The following is a 16,840-nucleotide window of genomic DNA, read 5'->3' on the forward strand; positions in this document are numbered from 1 at the left end:
CAAAAAGGAGGTGGTCGCCACTATCTTGCCACGCGGCGTGCTCGAGCTGGGCGCTCGAATCCGTTGACATCGGCTTCTCACGAGCCGCATTCGTGCCTTCGACACTTTTCCTCTCGTCTATGAGGCATCACCAAGTACTCCGTGTCTTGTCTGCATGTTGTCCAGGCCTAAGGTTTATTTTGCTAGGGCTCCCTTCGAAACCCGTATCCGTAGCTCCCTAGCTAAGAGCGGGTTATAGATGAATGATAACGTTCGTGAATGCTTTGCTTGTGTCGTGTTTCCTCGATGTGTCCCCAATAAATCTGGCTGATTCATATGAAAGTTGCCGCCTTGAATTTATTCGTATCGCGCTGAGGAAAAATCGCTCAATTTGTATTTAAAACCAAACGTGCTACGGACTGGCAGACTTCGCTCGGTCTCTGATCAAACCCAGTCTGTAGCCAGGGTCTATATCACAAACTGGTAAGGCCAAGGTGTACTTTGGTATCGTGATCTGAGGCGCGTGACCCGAGACCTGTGCCGAACTAGCCGGCGTTTTTACCCCTGAGACGGTGGTGCTGTTAAGTGCAGCCGAATCTTCAACAATATTAGTTGCCTGCCGCACCACAGAAAAGAATGCGATGCCACATTTAAAATTGGGCCACTTTGCTTTCAATCAAGGCGCGGCACTCTTTTTCATTTTGAAGGTGCATTGCAGTGCACTCTAGTGTTACACTTGGTGAAAAGAACCGCCAAACCAGAGCGTATCTTCCAAGCAGCACAGTGATTCGCCAACAGGGGTTTCTGGCGTCAAGGTGCAGAAAACAAAGCATGTGATTTGGTAATCGTGAGCAGTTGCTTTTGACATAGAAGGCCAAGAATAGAGGGGAAGAACAAGGGTGAGTCTGACAAAACATTACACCAGTGATTCTAGTTACTGAATGACATCGTCTTGCAGAATCATCCCATCTCGTCGATGTCAAAAACCTGTTCCATTACAAACCCCTTCACCCCGATTTATTTCATGAGCTTCGCAGGAGAATGTATTTGAGAATGGGGGTTCGAATCTGAGAGTCAGAAATTAAGTGTTTTACAATAAGGTTCGAATACGGAGTTGGGGAATGAGATTTGAAAGATAATGAACGTTTGAGAATTAGGTTTGAAGGAGAATGAAGGTTTACGAATGAGGAGGATTACAATGTTGAAGATTCTTCCAACAGTCATTGACCTCGTAATGACGGCCCGTACAGATTCTGCATTGTCTCCTCGAGCCAAACAATGAAACAACTCGATGTTTTTGCCCAACATCATAACCTTTCTCTGCCTTTTGGTACAACTAAGTTTGTCCATCGCTTTACATCCGGGCTCATTAAAAACGGTGCGCAATAAACACCACAAGGCTCGTAATGGAAGGTAATCATTCAAGCACTGGACGCAACCGATGACTCATCTCAGCTCAAAAACCGTGATTTGTCGAAATAAAATCCCATGATAATGGAAGCGGAACACAATTGGTTGCCCGCGATTGGGAGACACCCACGATAGTGGAACCCGTGATATTGGAGGGTTTCCTGTATTGTGTTCTGATGTGTTCAGTGGTCCAGCTCTTTCACGAGCCTTGACTGTTTACAAAAAACAGCACCACTGGACCTGTATCTTATCTGGGCCCTGGCCTAATGTTGGAACTCAAATTTGGTAGCATTCTGACTGGTGGGTCTGGAGAAGATGATTTTTGAAGGAATTTGAAGCGATTTTTCCCAAACGTTGACTGTCAGCCATTTTTGACACACTTCCGGTCATGTGATCCGCATGACTTGTGCAATGTAATTAACATCCCCACCCTGGCCTAATGTTGCAACCAAGATTTGATCTCGTTCTGACTGGTGCATCCAGAGAAGAACATTTTGGAAGAAATTTGCGCGACCGCCATTTTGACAGACCTCTGGTCACGTGATCGGCATGGCTACGCAATTTATCATTACGACCATGTCCTAATGTTGCAATCCAAATTTGGTAGGATTCTGACTGGTGGGTCTGAGGAAGAAGATTTTTGAAGAAATTTACGAAGCCAGCCATTTTGACCTACTTAACATCATGTGACCAGAAAAGGCTTTTCAATTCCAATTTCCAGGAACGAGAGGAACGTTGCTGCCAAATTTCAAGCGGATCGGCCCAACAGTTTGGCAGGAGAAGTCGAAAAAGGAGACGGACAGATGGACGGTGCTGATGACAATACCAACCGCCCAAGCTGCACGGAACACGTGCCACACAGCGACAACCCCCACCCACTGTTCAAGCGATCAGAGGCATAACCAACCCACCAAATGCTAACAACATACAGTGCACACTCGGCACATTCTTCTTCAATCCACTTGTATCTATGCTCTTCCCTTCAATTCATGGCGCGGATCGTGGTTGGCACCGTGCACCCCACCGCCTCTGATAACCACGAATATGATAGTAGATACGGACGCAGACTCGTAATAAATGACCACGTGTACAGTGGCGGACGCGCGCACACTGTACGGGGCATGCTCAATGAAGGGCGGACCCACGTGCTGACCATGTGTACAATGGCGGACCCGCGCGCACTGTGCCGGGCATGCTCGATGGCGGGCGGACCCGCACGCTCACCACGTGCACAATAGCGAACCCGCGCGCAGCCTGTGATACTTTATCATCGTACAGAACGGCGCACGAATAACACATCTTTGGACGGGTCTGCGCATGGGGTTACAATAACATCTTCCCATCTGTTATTGCTCACCACGACGGCCACAAATGTCTTCCGCGGACGAAGGACATCCTCCCGCACCTCCGCCTCGATGCAGCTGCTACCAGGCAGAGGCATGCTGTGCGGCATGATCGCTCGGGCCACATGGCGCACCACGGAGCAGGCACATTGACCAGCACCAACTGCGGGTCGTCGGGGCATGGCATGGGATTCGGTGCAAGGCGATTCATATCACGGGGTTTGGTGCAAGGCGATTCATATCGTGGGATTCGGAGTGAGACGATTCTGCAGCTCAGCGAGGCTAGCTGGATGTGCAGTGAGGCTGCTTCCGGTCATGGCGGCCGGTACCAATCAGAGCGCCCGATTCGGGTGACGACACCGCTTCTGGGTGACGACCCCACCCTGCATTGCAGGGTCTATAAAGGATGGATCGCGAAGCCGTCTGTCCTCTCTCTCACTCACTGGATCTCCAACTCGCCTTCTCCACCCGCCCTTCTCTGCCCACTCGCCTGCTGACTCTGCCTTTCTTCACCGCCTCATCGCTGACTTCACCCACCCACCTGATCCTGTCTGCCACTCTGCCCACTTGCTTCGGACTCCGCCTTTCTCCAGCCACTCGCTGCTGGCTCCACCCAAGTCCCTCCCTTCATGCCTGATGGTCGCTTCTCATTCTCTGGACCGATGCCAGCTGCACGAAGTGCCATGAAGCAAGAGACGACATGCCAGCTGTCAGGGAGGTATTGCCCAGTGGAGCATCCCCCCAAAACGTCCTGATGGCGTGGTCGGGCAATCGTGCAAGGTATTGAGAGAACGTTAGCCTCATCTCCCCTCCTTTTTCTCTTCATTAACTCCTCTTCATCTGTGTGTGTGTGTGTGTGTGTGTGTGTGTGTGTGTGTGTGTGTGTGTGTGTGTGTGTGTGTGTGTGTGTGTGTGTGTGTGTGTGTGTGTGTGTGTGTGTGTGTGTGTGTTGGCGCCTGTCCTTGGGAAGCATGACAGATTGTGCTAAAATATCATTGGAGTTTTGCATTAATTCCTGTTTGTATTTCTATCTTCACAGGCATACATTTTCCATCCCCCCCTCCGCTGCCTTCTTCTGGCTTCTTGGCTTCAACAGGTGAGAATATAGCACATGATATTCCTCTACCTTTAGTCATGCATTGTTTGATCTCAAGTTTATCTGTAAAAACATTTTAATTTATTAATAATGGTGAGACAGAAATGATGAAAAACAACCCAACAAAATAACCTTTTTAACCAACATGAGGTTGTGTATTTTCTCCCATTTCGTGCATCCACCCATTGTTGGGTAAAAACGAGTAACAAGTGCATGGTGGAATGTCTGGGTCAGGAACCAAAGGGAACTTCTTCGTTTGTATGCAGCACTTGGCTTTGGGTTGCATCATTGACTGAGGGCGCAGCTGTGCCACTGATACAGTGCTCTCTATCGGTTTGGGAAGGAATTTGTAATTTGTTCAGGATGCCGGCGATAGCTCGCCTACTCTTCGCAAAGGACACCGTGAGATATTTCATGTCCACTGTCGAAGACAATTCACTCACATGTTATTTTAACAATTTATTTTTAACAAAGTTGAATCATTATTTACATGGATCCACAGAGAGAGAAAATACACAGCAACGGTGTCAAGATCTCTCGAATTATGTGCCTCAGCTCGGTCACTTATATACACTCCAACAAAATGATGCATTCAGACAATTTGAGCAAAAATACTTATGGAGGATGAACTTCACAAAATTCAAAGCACAAATATCCTTTTCAAGATTCAAACATGAAATTCAAAGCTGTCCGTGAGTAGATAACGATCACTTCAGCACTTTTCCCAAACCAGTAACAGAAAAGGTTGTGAATAATTTCTGGCTTCATTATTTAAACTGCTCACAATTCTTTAATGTTTTTCTTCACTGAAAGGTCCAAACAGATGTATTAAATAGAAAATCACTTCAACAATTCCCCCTTTTGTCCTGAAAAAGGTACAGGACACAATTCAAAATTGGTCCATCACCTCAATTCCAACTTTATCTTAACTGTGTCCGGAACATGGGTCATCTTCTCGGGCAAATCTTTTTTTTATAGTTTGTGAGGTCCCAAGGTAGGTTTTAATAGAACCATGAGGGGTAGCTCCTTTTCCCAATGGTTGAAAACTTAAATCTCCCAGGGTAAGCCTCTTTTCTTGAGTCTCCGTGGTCGGAACTAGTCATCGAGGCAGATCTCATCCCTTTTGAGGTTGACCCTTATTCATGGCATCAGGAAACTATTTCCAATGTTTCAGATTGGTCCTCAACAGATTTCAAGCAATTTTGAATGTCGGATAGATAAACAACATTAGTTTGAACAAGTTTTTATTTTATTTTATGTTTTTTTTTTTCCAATCAACTTTGAATGCAATTTACATGGGGAATAGAAGCAGAATAAATGCAGATATTCAATTTAAACCTCCAATCACATCAGCTTGGTCACATGTGGTTATCGTCATCGTACAAATCTTCCATTTCAATTTGGCAAAACCCCTTTATGGTTTCCTCCATTGTCTCCAAGACCATTTCAATTTCTGCACGCTCTTGTAACCACCAACTGGGTCACACCTTTCATCATACATCTTGTTAATAATATTAACAAGCATTTCACTATCACAATAATAGCAACGATTAACATGAATCCAATGAATATATTTTGTAGTATCTTTGTTCCTCATCTACCGATCATTCCTTCAAGTCAAGACCCAAATTCCCATTCTTTATAATAGTCATGGTATTTTGCACCTTTTGTCTTCATTTTAGCAGCTATATTATCAATTTACCCTGAGTTATCACGGATAGATGTGTAACATTCAGACCCAATAACTGCACAAGAAGCCTTTTATCTTTTTTTGTTTCTTCTATTTATTTGATAGTTTCCTCTCCATCAAATTTTAATCTTGAAGTAGCTTCAGTTGTCCATATACCCTTGATCTTTGTCTTTTTACGGCATTTGTTACAGAATATGCAGTCGGGCTTGCTTGAAGGTCTGTTTGGTTCCATCTGCTGAGGATCTCCTTGGGTTACGTGATGAGCATGATGGTTCAGGATTTGATTCAGTAGATTTAGCCAATCTATTTAGGTTCACTGACAATAGTCTCGATGCCTATTATATATATCCTTGGTAGTCACCCGGCAGGGGCACAGCATCAGCCGCACAGCTGTGCTTCCAAAAAATGATAGTTACCTGGCAGCAAAGCTGCCGTAAGCAAGAACAAAACAGAACCCATTTCAATGCAAATTGATGTATATAAAAAAAATCATTTTGTGTATGAGCTCGGAGGATTTATATACGAGCTAACAGCTTGGTGGATTTTTACCTCCGCCACCGAAGGTGAAGAAGGATACTGTGTATGTTTTCACCACTTTCTGTCTGTTTGTCTGTTTGTTTGTGTACAGGATATCTCAAAAAGTTATTTATGGATCCGGATGAAATTTTGTGGACAGGTTTGGTGTGTGACAAGGACGAACTGATTCGACTTTGGTGAAGATTCCGATCCAGATCCAACAACTAGATTTTTTTTAAAGTGATTCTTCACCAATATGAGATAGGGACAAAAATAATGTATAACAAGATATATCAAAAATTTGTGGACGGATTCGGACGAAACTTGGTGGACAGTTTGGGTGTGTGACTAGGAAGAATTGATTTGATTTTGGTGAGCATCTGGATCCGACGACTAGAATTTTTAAGTGATTCCCCACCATTGAGAGATTGGGCCAAAAATGTTATATAGCACGATATCTCAAAAAGTTGTGGACCGATTCGGACGATACTTGGTGGACATTTTGGATGTGTTACAAAGACGAATGGATTCGATTTTGGTGGAGATCCGATTCCGGATTTGGATACGAGAATTATTTAATTTTTAAAGTGATTCTTCACCATTGAGAGATTTGTTGATAAAGATAATTAGGCCAATGATGATGAAGAAAGGTGGAAAACAAAGGTGTAGCCGTTTACTTGCAAATGTACTGTACTTAATTTGGTTTGTAATAAAGTTATTTCATGAGGCTTTGTGTTAAATTCAGCATGCGATTTACGAGAGGGCGGCAATTTGACATCTCTTCCAGAGCGGCATTTTTCTTCGGTTCCTGAGCAGAGAACAGCAGGGCACATTACATCAGTGTTTGTAGGTAAAAATTGACATCGTCTTGCAAAATCATCCCATCTCGTGGATGTTAAAAACCCGTTCCATTATAAACCCCTTCACCCTGATTTATTTCATGGGTCATTCCGTGCCAACTCATCTAAATTTCAAAAACCTCCCCAGGTCACCTCCTCAGATTTTGCTGGAAAAATTCTTAAATGTAGATCTATATGGCTCTACCCACCATGCAAAACATTAGCTTTCAATTCCTCATAGTTTAAAAAATATCTATCTCGAGAGACCTTTGAAATTTGGCCCTAAAAATGCCAAATGTGAAAAACACATTTTTTTCAACTTCAGGGGCTTATAATTTTATAATGGACTCCTCTAGAAAGTTAATATTGCAAATATTTACTAATTGGCATCCAGCTTTTTCAATTATGGCATGAGATAGCCTCTGGGATGCATATTTCTCACTCTATAGGAAGCTAAAAATAGCTTTTGGGCCAAAACGAGCTAAAATAAGGTGAAACTATGGTAGCCCTCCTGAAAATATGGAACAATTTAGAATTTTTTCCTCATAACACAGTGATTATAGGGTCATTATCTATCTATAGATACATTTTTGTTGGGATAATACAGTTAGGTGATGAATTATAAAAGTTTTACCATAAGCCCTTGCCTCCGAGGGCTCTAAAATGGACCCTATTTTGTCCCCTGGTTTGACCATGTGGCTCGGGGTTTAGGATCTTCATTTTTTTTTCTCAAGATTGCCTCATGTGTCTACTGACCGAATAATTTTATCTCACGCCCATGGCTTCATATTAAAATAAATTTTTATTTGCATGCACGTTTTTTATATTTATTCACTTTTTTCATATTCATGAGCTTATAAATCTGAAACTGAACACTCCAGCAAAGTGATACTGCAGATATTTATAAACTGGCATATGAAATTTAAGGACCTGTCATCAGAATGCCTGATAAATGCATATGTTTCTTTCTGTAGGAAGTTGATAATGCCACTTTGACCAAAAATGGTGAATATGCAGGGGGCATTAACTGAGGTTATGTAACAACTTAGATTATTCTTCTCATAAATTAATAATTATAAGTACATTTTTTATTCAAAAATAAATTCTTGTAATGATAATCCAAACATATGCTTGGGTTTTAATTAAAAATAAACATCATGTGACTACAGTTTTCTACTTGAAGTCATTAGTTATGACATACACCACGAGATGGAGTAATGGTCTGTCACAACACTAGGGGCAGCACAGTCAACCTGTCTGTCTGTTTGTCTGTTTGGTGAACAAAGGAGAGGAGGAAACAAAGGAAATGGATGCAGAAAAACCTGGGCACAGTGGCACAAGTTTGACAAGTAGATGCACTGTTGGAACCAAATTAGACATGGAGTGTCACAAGACCTATTATACAAGGAAGGTTGGGCTAAAACAAGTTGCTGGTTTGGAGAAGAAGTCACAAGAATTGATTTCATGGAGATCAGGAATTACTTAAAAATTTCTCATATTCATTGTCTCTGTATATCTGTAAATAAAAAAGCTGCGACTCAACTAATCAAATTTGTTCTAATTTATAATTTGCAATCACTTTCGAAAGTAATCATTAGCATGTATTTATGAAAAAATAACATCCTTATCACTAATGTCTAATAAGAAGCATAATTTAGCCTCATGCACACCCCTGCAAGTTCACCTTGTTTTGTACCAAGTGGGCCAAATTGCCATATTTGGCTTCCTAAAACTAGATTATGTGCTTTCTTGAGACATTCTGATGCCACAATCTGAAATTTTGTATACCAGTTTATAAAATTCTGCAGTAACTCTTTCCTGGATAGTTCCATTTAAGATTTATAAACTTCTGAATATGAAAAAAGTGAATAATTATAAAAAACGTGATGTAAATAAAAATTTATTTTACTATGAAGCCATAGGCGTTAGATAAAATTATTCGGTCAGTAGACACATCTTATATGAGGCAATCTTTAGAAAAAAAAATGAAGATCCTAAACATGGTCAAACCAGGGGATAAAATTGGTCCATTTTAGAGCCCTCGGAGGCAAGGGCTTATGGTAAAACTTTTATAATTCATCACCTAACTGTATTATCCCAGCAAAAATGTATCTATAGATAGATAATGACCCTATAATCACTGTGTTATGACGAAAAAATTCTAAGTTCCATATTTTCAGGAGGGCTCCTATCGTTTCACCTTATTTTAGCTCGTTTTGGCCAAAAAGCCATTTTAGCTTCCTATAGAGTGAGAAATATGCATCCCAGAAGCTATCTGATGTCATAATTGAAAAATTTGGATGCCAGTTAGTAAATATTTGCAATATTAGCTTTCTCGAGGAGTCCATTATAAAATTATAAGCCACTGAAGTTGGAAAAAAATGCGTTTTTCACATTTGACATTTTTAGGGCCAAATTTCAAAGGTCTCTCGAGATAGATATTTTTTTTAAACTATGAGGAATTGAAAGGTAATCTTTTGCATGGTGGGTAGAGCCATATAGATCTACATTTCAGAATATTTCCAGCAAAATCTGAGGAGGTGACCTGGGGACCCTTAGGTGAGTTGGCACGGAATGACCCTCATGAGCTGTGCAGGAGAATGTGTTTGAGAATTGGGGTTCGAATCCGAGAGTCAGAAATTAAGTGTTTGACAATAAGGTTCAAATACGGAGTTGGGAAATGACATTTGAAAGATAATGAACGTTTGAGAATTAGGTTTGAAGGATAATGAAGGTTTACAAATGAGGAGGATTACAATGGGGAAGATTCTTCCAACAGTCATTGACCTCATAATGGCGGCCCGTACAGATGCCGCATTGTCTCCTCGAGCCAAACAATGTAACAACTCGATCTTTTTGCCCAACATCATAACCTTTCTCTGCCTTTTGGTACAACTAACTTTGTCCATGGCTTTACATTTGGCCTCATTAAAAACGGTGCGCAAGAAACACCACAAGGCTCGTAATGGAAGGTAATCGTTCAAGCACGGGACGCAACCGATGACTCATCTCAGCTCAAAAACCGTGATTTGTCGAAATAAAATCCCATGATAATGGAAGCGGAACACAATTGGTTGCCCGCGATTGGGAGACACCCACGATAGTGGAACCCGTGATATTGGAGGGTTTCCTGTATTGTGTTCTGATGTGTTCAGTGGTCCAGCTCTTTCACGAGCCTTGACTGTTTACAAAAAACAGCACCACTGGACCTGTATATTATCTGGGCCCTGGCCTAATGTTGGAACTCAAATTTGGTAGCATTCTGACTGGTGTGTCTGGAGAAGATGATTTTTGAAGGAATTTGAAGCGATTTTTCCCAAACGTTGACTGTCAGCCATTTTGACACACTTCCGGTCATGTGATCCGCATGACTTGTGCAATATAATTAGCATCCCCACCCTGGCCTAATGTTGCAACCAAGATTTGATCTCATTCTGACTGGTGCATCCAGAGAAGAACATTTTGGAAGAAATTTGCGCGACCGCCATTTTGACAGACCTCTGGTCACGTGATCGGCATGGCTACACAATTTATCATTACGACCATGTCCTAATGTTGCAATCCAAATTTGGTAGGATTCTGACTGGTGGGTCTGAGGAAGAAGATTTTTGAAGAAATTTACGAAGCCAGCCATTTTGACCTACTTAACATCATGTGACCAGAAAAGGCTTTTCAATTCCAATTTCCAGTCACAAGAGGAACGTTGCTGCCAAATTTCAAGCGGATCGGCCCAACAGTTTGGCAGGAGAAGTCGAAAAAGGAGACGGACAGATGGACGGTGCTGATGACAATACCAACCGCCCAAGCTGCACGGAACATGTGCCGCACAGCGACAACCCCCACCCACTGTTCAAGCGATCAGAGGCATAACCAACCCACCAAATGCTAACAACATACAGTGCACACTCGGCACATTCTTCTTCAATCCACTTGTATCTATGCTCTTCCCTTCAATTAATGGCGCGGATCGTGGTTGGCACCGTGCACCCCACCGCCTCTGATAACCACGAATATGATAGTAGATACGGGCGCAGACTCGTAATAAATGACCACGTGTACAGTGGCGGACCCGCGCACACTGTACGGGGCATGCTCGATGAAGGGCGGACCCACGTGCTGACCATGTGTACAATGGCGGACCCGCGCGCACTGTACGGGGCATGCTCGATGGCGGGCGGACCCGCACGCTCACCACGTGCACAATAGCGAACCCGCGCGCAGCCTGTGACACTTTATCATCGTACAGAACGGCGCACGGATAACACATCTTTGGACGGGTCTGCGCATGGGGTTACAATAACGTCTTCCCATCTGTTTTTGCTCACCACGACGGCCACAAATGTCTTCCGCGGACGAAGGACATCCTCCCGCACCTCCGCCTCGATGCAGCTGCTACCAGGCAGAGGCATGCTGTGCGGCACGATCGCTCGGGCCACATGGCGCACCACGGAGCAGGCACATTGACCAGCACCAACTGCGGGTCGTCGGGGCATGGCATGGGATTCGGTGCAAGGCGATTCATATCACGGGGTTTGGTGCAAGGCGATTCATATCGTGGGATTCGGAGTGAGACGATTCTGCAGCTCAGCAAGGCTATCTGGATGTGCAGTGAGGCTGCTTCCGGTCATGGCGGCCGGTACCAATCAGAGCGCCCGATTCGGGTGACGACACCGCTTCTGGGTGACGACCCCACCCTGCATCGCAGGGTCTATAAAGGACGGATCGCGAAGCCGTCTGTCCTCTCTCTCACTCACTGGATCTCCAACTCGCCTTCTCCACCCGCCCTTCTCCGCCCACTCGCCTGCTGACTCTGCCTTTCTTCACCGTCTCATCGCTGACTTCACCCACCCACCTGATCCTGTCTGCCACTCTGCCCACTTGCTTCGGACTCCGCCTTTCTCCAGCCACTCGCTGCTGGCTCCACCCAAGTCCCTCCCTTCATGCCTGATGGTCGCTTCTCATTCTCTGGACCGATGCCAGCTGCATGAAGTGCCATGAAGCAAGAGACGACATGCCAACTGTCAGGGAGGTATTGCCCAGTGGAGCATCCCCCCAAAACGTCCTGATGGCGTGGTCGGGCAATCGTGCAAGGTATTGAGAGACCGTTAGCCTCATCTCCCCTCCTTTTTCTCTTCATTAACTCCTCTTCATCAGTGTGTGTGTGTGTGTGTGTGTGTGTGTGTGTGTGTGTGTGTGTGTGTGTGTGTGTGTGTGTGTGTGTGTGTGTTGGCGCCTGTCCTTGTTGAAGTTAAGAGTGCAGAAGAATTACATCGAATAACTCTGCTCTGTGTCTGCTTTCGTAAGTTGCTTGATTATTGTCGCACCTCTTACATATCTTGCTGTCTTCCACACAACAACAAACAATTAACTGTGCCACTTATCTTTCCTCACCTGCCTGTAAATTAATATTTGTTGAAATATTCCCAGCTCGTTTTTGTCTTTTCTTTCATTGATCCAGCATGGTCCTTATCCTAACTGAGCCGGGACTTTACTCCCAACAATCCATTCCTTTTAGCCGGTACGTCCTTGGCAGCGTCGCTCGGCTGCATCTGATTCGGTAGTGTGATCAGTTTCGGACAAGGCGTACCGAAGGCGTGTCCCCCGGTAATTAGATCATGTGATTAATTAGGTAACCTGGTTTACACGGAGGACCTTCGGTCACGTGGTTGAGTTATTGGCATTCACGGTCGGTGAGCAACCCAAATTATCCATGTGCGATGGCCTGCAATTCCGGGGAGTCTGGTGGTAGCCCGAGATAGCTTTCCCACCCCCCCCCCCCCCACAATAGATATGTGTGTAAGTTACACGTATGTCAGAGAGGGAAGCATGACAGATTGTGCTAAAATATCATTAGAGTTTTGCATTAATTCCTGTTTGTATTTCTATCTTCACAGGCATACATTTTCCATCCCCCCCTCCGCTGCCTTCTTCTGGCTTCTTGGCTTCAACAGGTGAGAATATAGCACATGATATTCCTCTACCTTTAGTCATGCATTGTTTGATCTCAAGTTTATCTGTAAAAACATTTTAATTTATTAATAATGGTGAGACAGAAATGATGAAAAACAACCCAACAAAATAACCTTTTTAACCAACATGAGGTTGTGTATTTTCTCCCATTTCGTGCATCCACCCATTGTTGGGTAAAAACGAGTAACAAGTGCATGGTGGAATGTCTGGGTCAGGAACCAAAGGGAACTTCTTCGTTTGTATGCAGCACTTGGCTTTGGGTTGCATCATTGACTGAGGGCGCAGCGGTGCCACTGATACAGTGCCCTCTATCGGTTTGGGAAGGAATTTGTAATTTGTTCAGGATGCCGGCGATAGCTCACCTACTCTTCGCAAAGGACACCGTGAGATATTTCATGTCCACTGTCGAAGACAATTCACTCATGTTATTTTAACAATTTATTTTTAACAAAGTTGAATCATTATTTACATGGATCCACAGAGAGAGAAAATACACAGCAACGGTGTCAAGATCTCTCGAATTATGTGCCTCAGCTCGGTCACTTATATACACTCCAACAAAATGATGCATTCAGACAATTTGAGCAAAAATGCTTATGGAGGATGAACTTCACAAAATTCAAAGCACAAATATCCTTTTCAAGATTCAAACATGAAATTCAAAGCTGTCCGTGAGTAGATAACGATCACTTCAGCACTTTTCCCAAACCAGTAACAGAAAAGGTTGTGAATAATTTCTGGCTTCATTATTTAAACTGCTCACAATTCTTTAATGTTTTTCTTCACTGAAAGGTCCAAACAGATGTATTAAATAGAAAATCACTTCAACAATTCCCCCTTTTGTCCTGAAAAAGGTACACGACACAATTCAAAATTGGTCCATCACCTCAATTCCAACTTTATCTTAACTGTGTCCGGAACATGGGTCATCTTCTCGGGCAAATCTTTTTTTTTATAGTTTGTGAGGTCCCAAGGTAGGTTTTAATAGAACCATGAGGGGTAGCTCCTTTTCCCAATGGTTGAAAACTTAAATCTCCCAGGGTAAGCCTCTTTTCTTGAGTCTCCGTGGTCGGAACTAGTCATCGAGGCAGATCTCATCCCTTTTGAGGTTGACCCTTATTCATGGCATCAGGAAAATATTTCCAATGTTTCAGATTGGTCCTCAACAGATTTCAAGCAATTTTGAATGTCGGATAGATAAACAACATTAGTTTGAACAAGTTTTTATTTTATTTTATGTTTTTTTTCCAATCAACTTTGAATGCAATTTACATGGGGAATAGAAGCAGAATAAATGCAGATATTCAATTTAAACCTCCAATCACATCAGCTTGGTCACATGTGGTTATCGTCATCGTACAAATCTTCCATTTCAATTTGGCAAAACCCCTTTATGGTTTCCTCCATTGTCTCCAAGACCATTTCAATTTCTGCACGCTCTTGTAACCACCAACTGGGTCACACCTTTCATCATACATCTTGTTAATAATATTAACAAGCATTTCACTATCACAATAATAGCAACGATTAACATGAATCCAATGAATATATTTTGTAGTATCTTTGTTCCTCATCTACCGATCATTCCTTCAAGTCAAGACCCAAATTCCCATTCTTTATAATAGTCATGGTATTTTGCACCTTTTGTCTTCATTTTGGCAACTATATTATCAATTTACCCTGAGTTATCACGGATAGATGTGTAACATTCAGACCCAATAACTGCACAAGAAGCCTTTTATCTTTTTTTGTTTCTTCTATTTATTTGATAGTTTCCTCTCCATCAAATTTTAATCTTGAAGTAGCTTCAGTTGTCCATATACCCTTGATCTTTGTCTTTTTACGGCATTTGTTACAGAATATGCAGTCGGGCTTGCTTGAAGGTCTGTTTGGTTCCATCTGCTGAGGATCTCCTTGGGTTACGTGATGAGCATGATGGTTCAGGATTTGATTCAGTAGATTTAGCCAATCTATTTCGGTTTACTGACAATAGTCTCGATGCCTATGATATCCTTGGTAGTCACCCGGCAGGGGCACAGCATCAGCCGCACAGCTGTGCTTCCAAAAAATGATAGTTACCTGGCAGCAAAGCTGCCGTAAGCAAGAACAGAACAGAACCCATTTCAATGCAAATTGATGTATATAAAAAAATCATTTTGTGTATGAGCTCGGAGGATTTATATACGAGCTAACAGCTTGGTGGATTTTTACCTCCGCCACCGAAGGTGAAGAAGGATACTGTGTATGTTTTCACCACTTTCTGTCTGTTTGTCTGTTTGTTTGTGTACAGGATATCTCAAAAAGTTATTGATGGATCCGGATGAAATTTTGTGGACAGGTTTGGTGTGTGACAAGGACGAACTGATTCGACTTTGGTGAAGATTCCGATCCGGATCCAACAACTAGATTTTTTTAAAGTGATTCTTCACCAATATGAGATAGGGACAAAAATAATGTATAACAAGATATATCAAAAATTTGTGGACGGATTCGGACGAAACTTGGTGGACAGTTTGGGTGTGTGACTAGGAAGAATTGATTTGATTTTGGTGAGCATCTGGATCCGACGACTAGAATTTTTAAGTGATTCCCCACCATTGAGAGATTGGGCCAAAAATGTTATATAGCACGATATCTCAAAAAGTTGTGGACCGATTCGGACGATACTTGGTGGACATTTTGGATGTGTTACAAAGACGAATGGATTCGATTTTGGTGGAGATCCGATTCCGGATTTGGATACGAGAATTATTTAATTTTTAAAGTGATTCTTCACCATTGAGAGATTTGTTGATAAAGATAATTAGGCCAATGATGATGAAGAAAGGTGGAAAACAAAGGTGTAGCCGTTTACTTGCAAATGTACTGTACTTAATTTGGTTTGTAATAAAGTTATTTCATGAGGCTTTGTGTTAAATTCAGCATGCGATTTACGAGAGGGCGGCAATTTGACATCTCTTCCAGAGCGGCATTTTTCTTCGGTTCCTGAGCAGAGAACAGCAGGGCACATTACATCAGTGTTTGTAGGTAAAAATTGACATCGTCTTGCAAAATCATCCCATCTCGTGGATGTTAAAAACCCGTTCCATTATAAACCCCTTCACCCTGATTTATTTCATGGGTCATTCCGTGCCAACTCATCTAAATTTCAAAAACCTCCCCAGGTCACCTCCTCAGATTTTGCTGGAAAAATTCTTAAATGTAGATCTATATGGCTCTACCCACCATGCAAAACATTAGCTTTCAATTCCTCATAGTTTAAAAAATATCTATCTCGAGAGACCTTTGAAATTTGGCCCTAAAAATGCCAAATGTGAAAAACGCATTTTTTCAACTTCAGGGGCTTATAATTTTATAATGGACTCCTCTAGAAAGTTAATATTGCAAATATTTACTAATTGGCATCCAGCTTTTTCAATTATGGCATGAGATAGCCTCTGGGATGCATATTTCTCACTCTATAGGAAGCTAAAAATAGCTTTTGGGCCAAAACGAGCTAAAATAAGGTGAAACTATGGTAGCCCTCCTGAAAATATGGAACAATTTAGAATTTTTTCCTCATAACACAGTGATTATAGGGTCATTATCTATCTATAGATACATTTTTGTTGGGATAATACAGTTAGGTGATGAATTATAAAAGTTTTACCATAAGCCCTTGCCTCCGAGGGCTCTAAAATGGACCCTATTTTGTCCCCTGGTTTGACCATGTGGCTCGGGGTTTAGGATCTTCATTTTTTTTTCTCAAGATTGCCTCATGTGTCTACTGACCGAATAATTTTATCTCACGCCCATGGCTTCATATTAAAATAAATTTTTATTTGCATGCACGTTTTTTATATTTATTCACTTTTTTCATATTCATGAGCTTATAAATCTGAACTGAACACTCCAGCAAAGTGATACTGCAGATATTTATAAACTGGCATATGAAATTTAAGGACCTGTCATCAGAATGCCTGATAAATGCATATGTTTCTTTCTGTAGGAAGTTGAT

At 42.5% G+C, this 16,840-nt stretch overlaps 1 protein-coding gene across 3 annotated transcripts in view; it reads left to right on the forward strand.

Moving 5' to 3' along the window:
• LOC147012375 (von Willebrand factor A domain-containing protein 5A-like) overlaps positions 1-16,840 on the forward strand; it is a 162,992-nt gene that overhangs the window by 82,375 nt on the left and 63,777 nt on the right. For all 3 annotated transcript variants that reach the window (XM_085856469.1, XM_085856470.1, XM_085856467.1), the window contains 2 exons: positions 3,772-3,828; positions 12,768-12,824. In XM_085856469.1, coding sequence (XP_085712595.1) covers positions 3,772-3,828; positions 12,768-12,824 — 114 coding nt within the window. The remainder of the gene's footprint in view (positions 1-3,771; positions 3,829-12,767; positions 12,825-16,840) is intronic.

The sequence above is a fragment of the Eptatretus burgeri genome, chromosome 15 (assembly GCF_056783735.1).
Source record: "Eptatretus burgeri isolate ZD-2024b chromosome 15, Ebu_testis_v1, whole genome shotgun sequence".
Classification (NCBI taxonomy): Eukaryota; Metazoa; Chordata; class Myxini; order Myxiniformes; family Myxinidae; genus Eptatretus; species Eptatretus burgeri.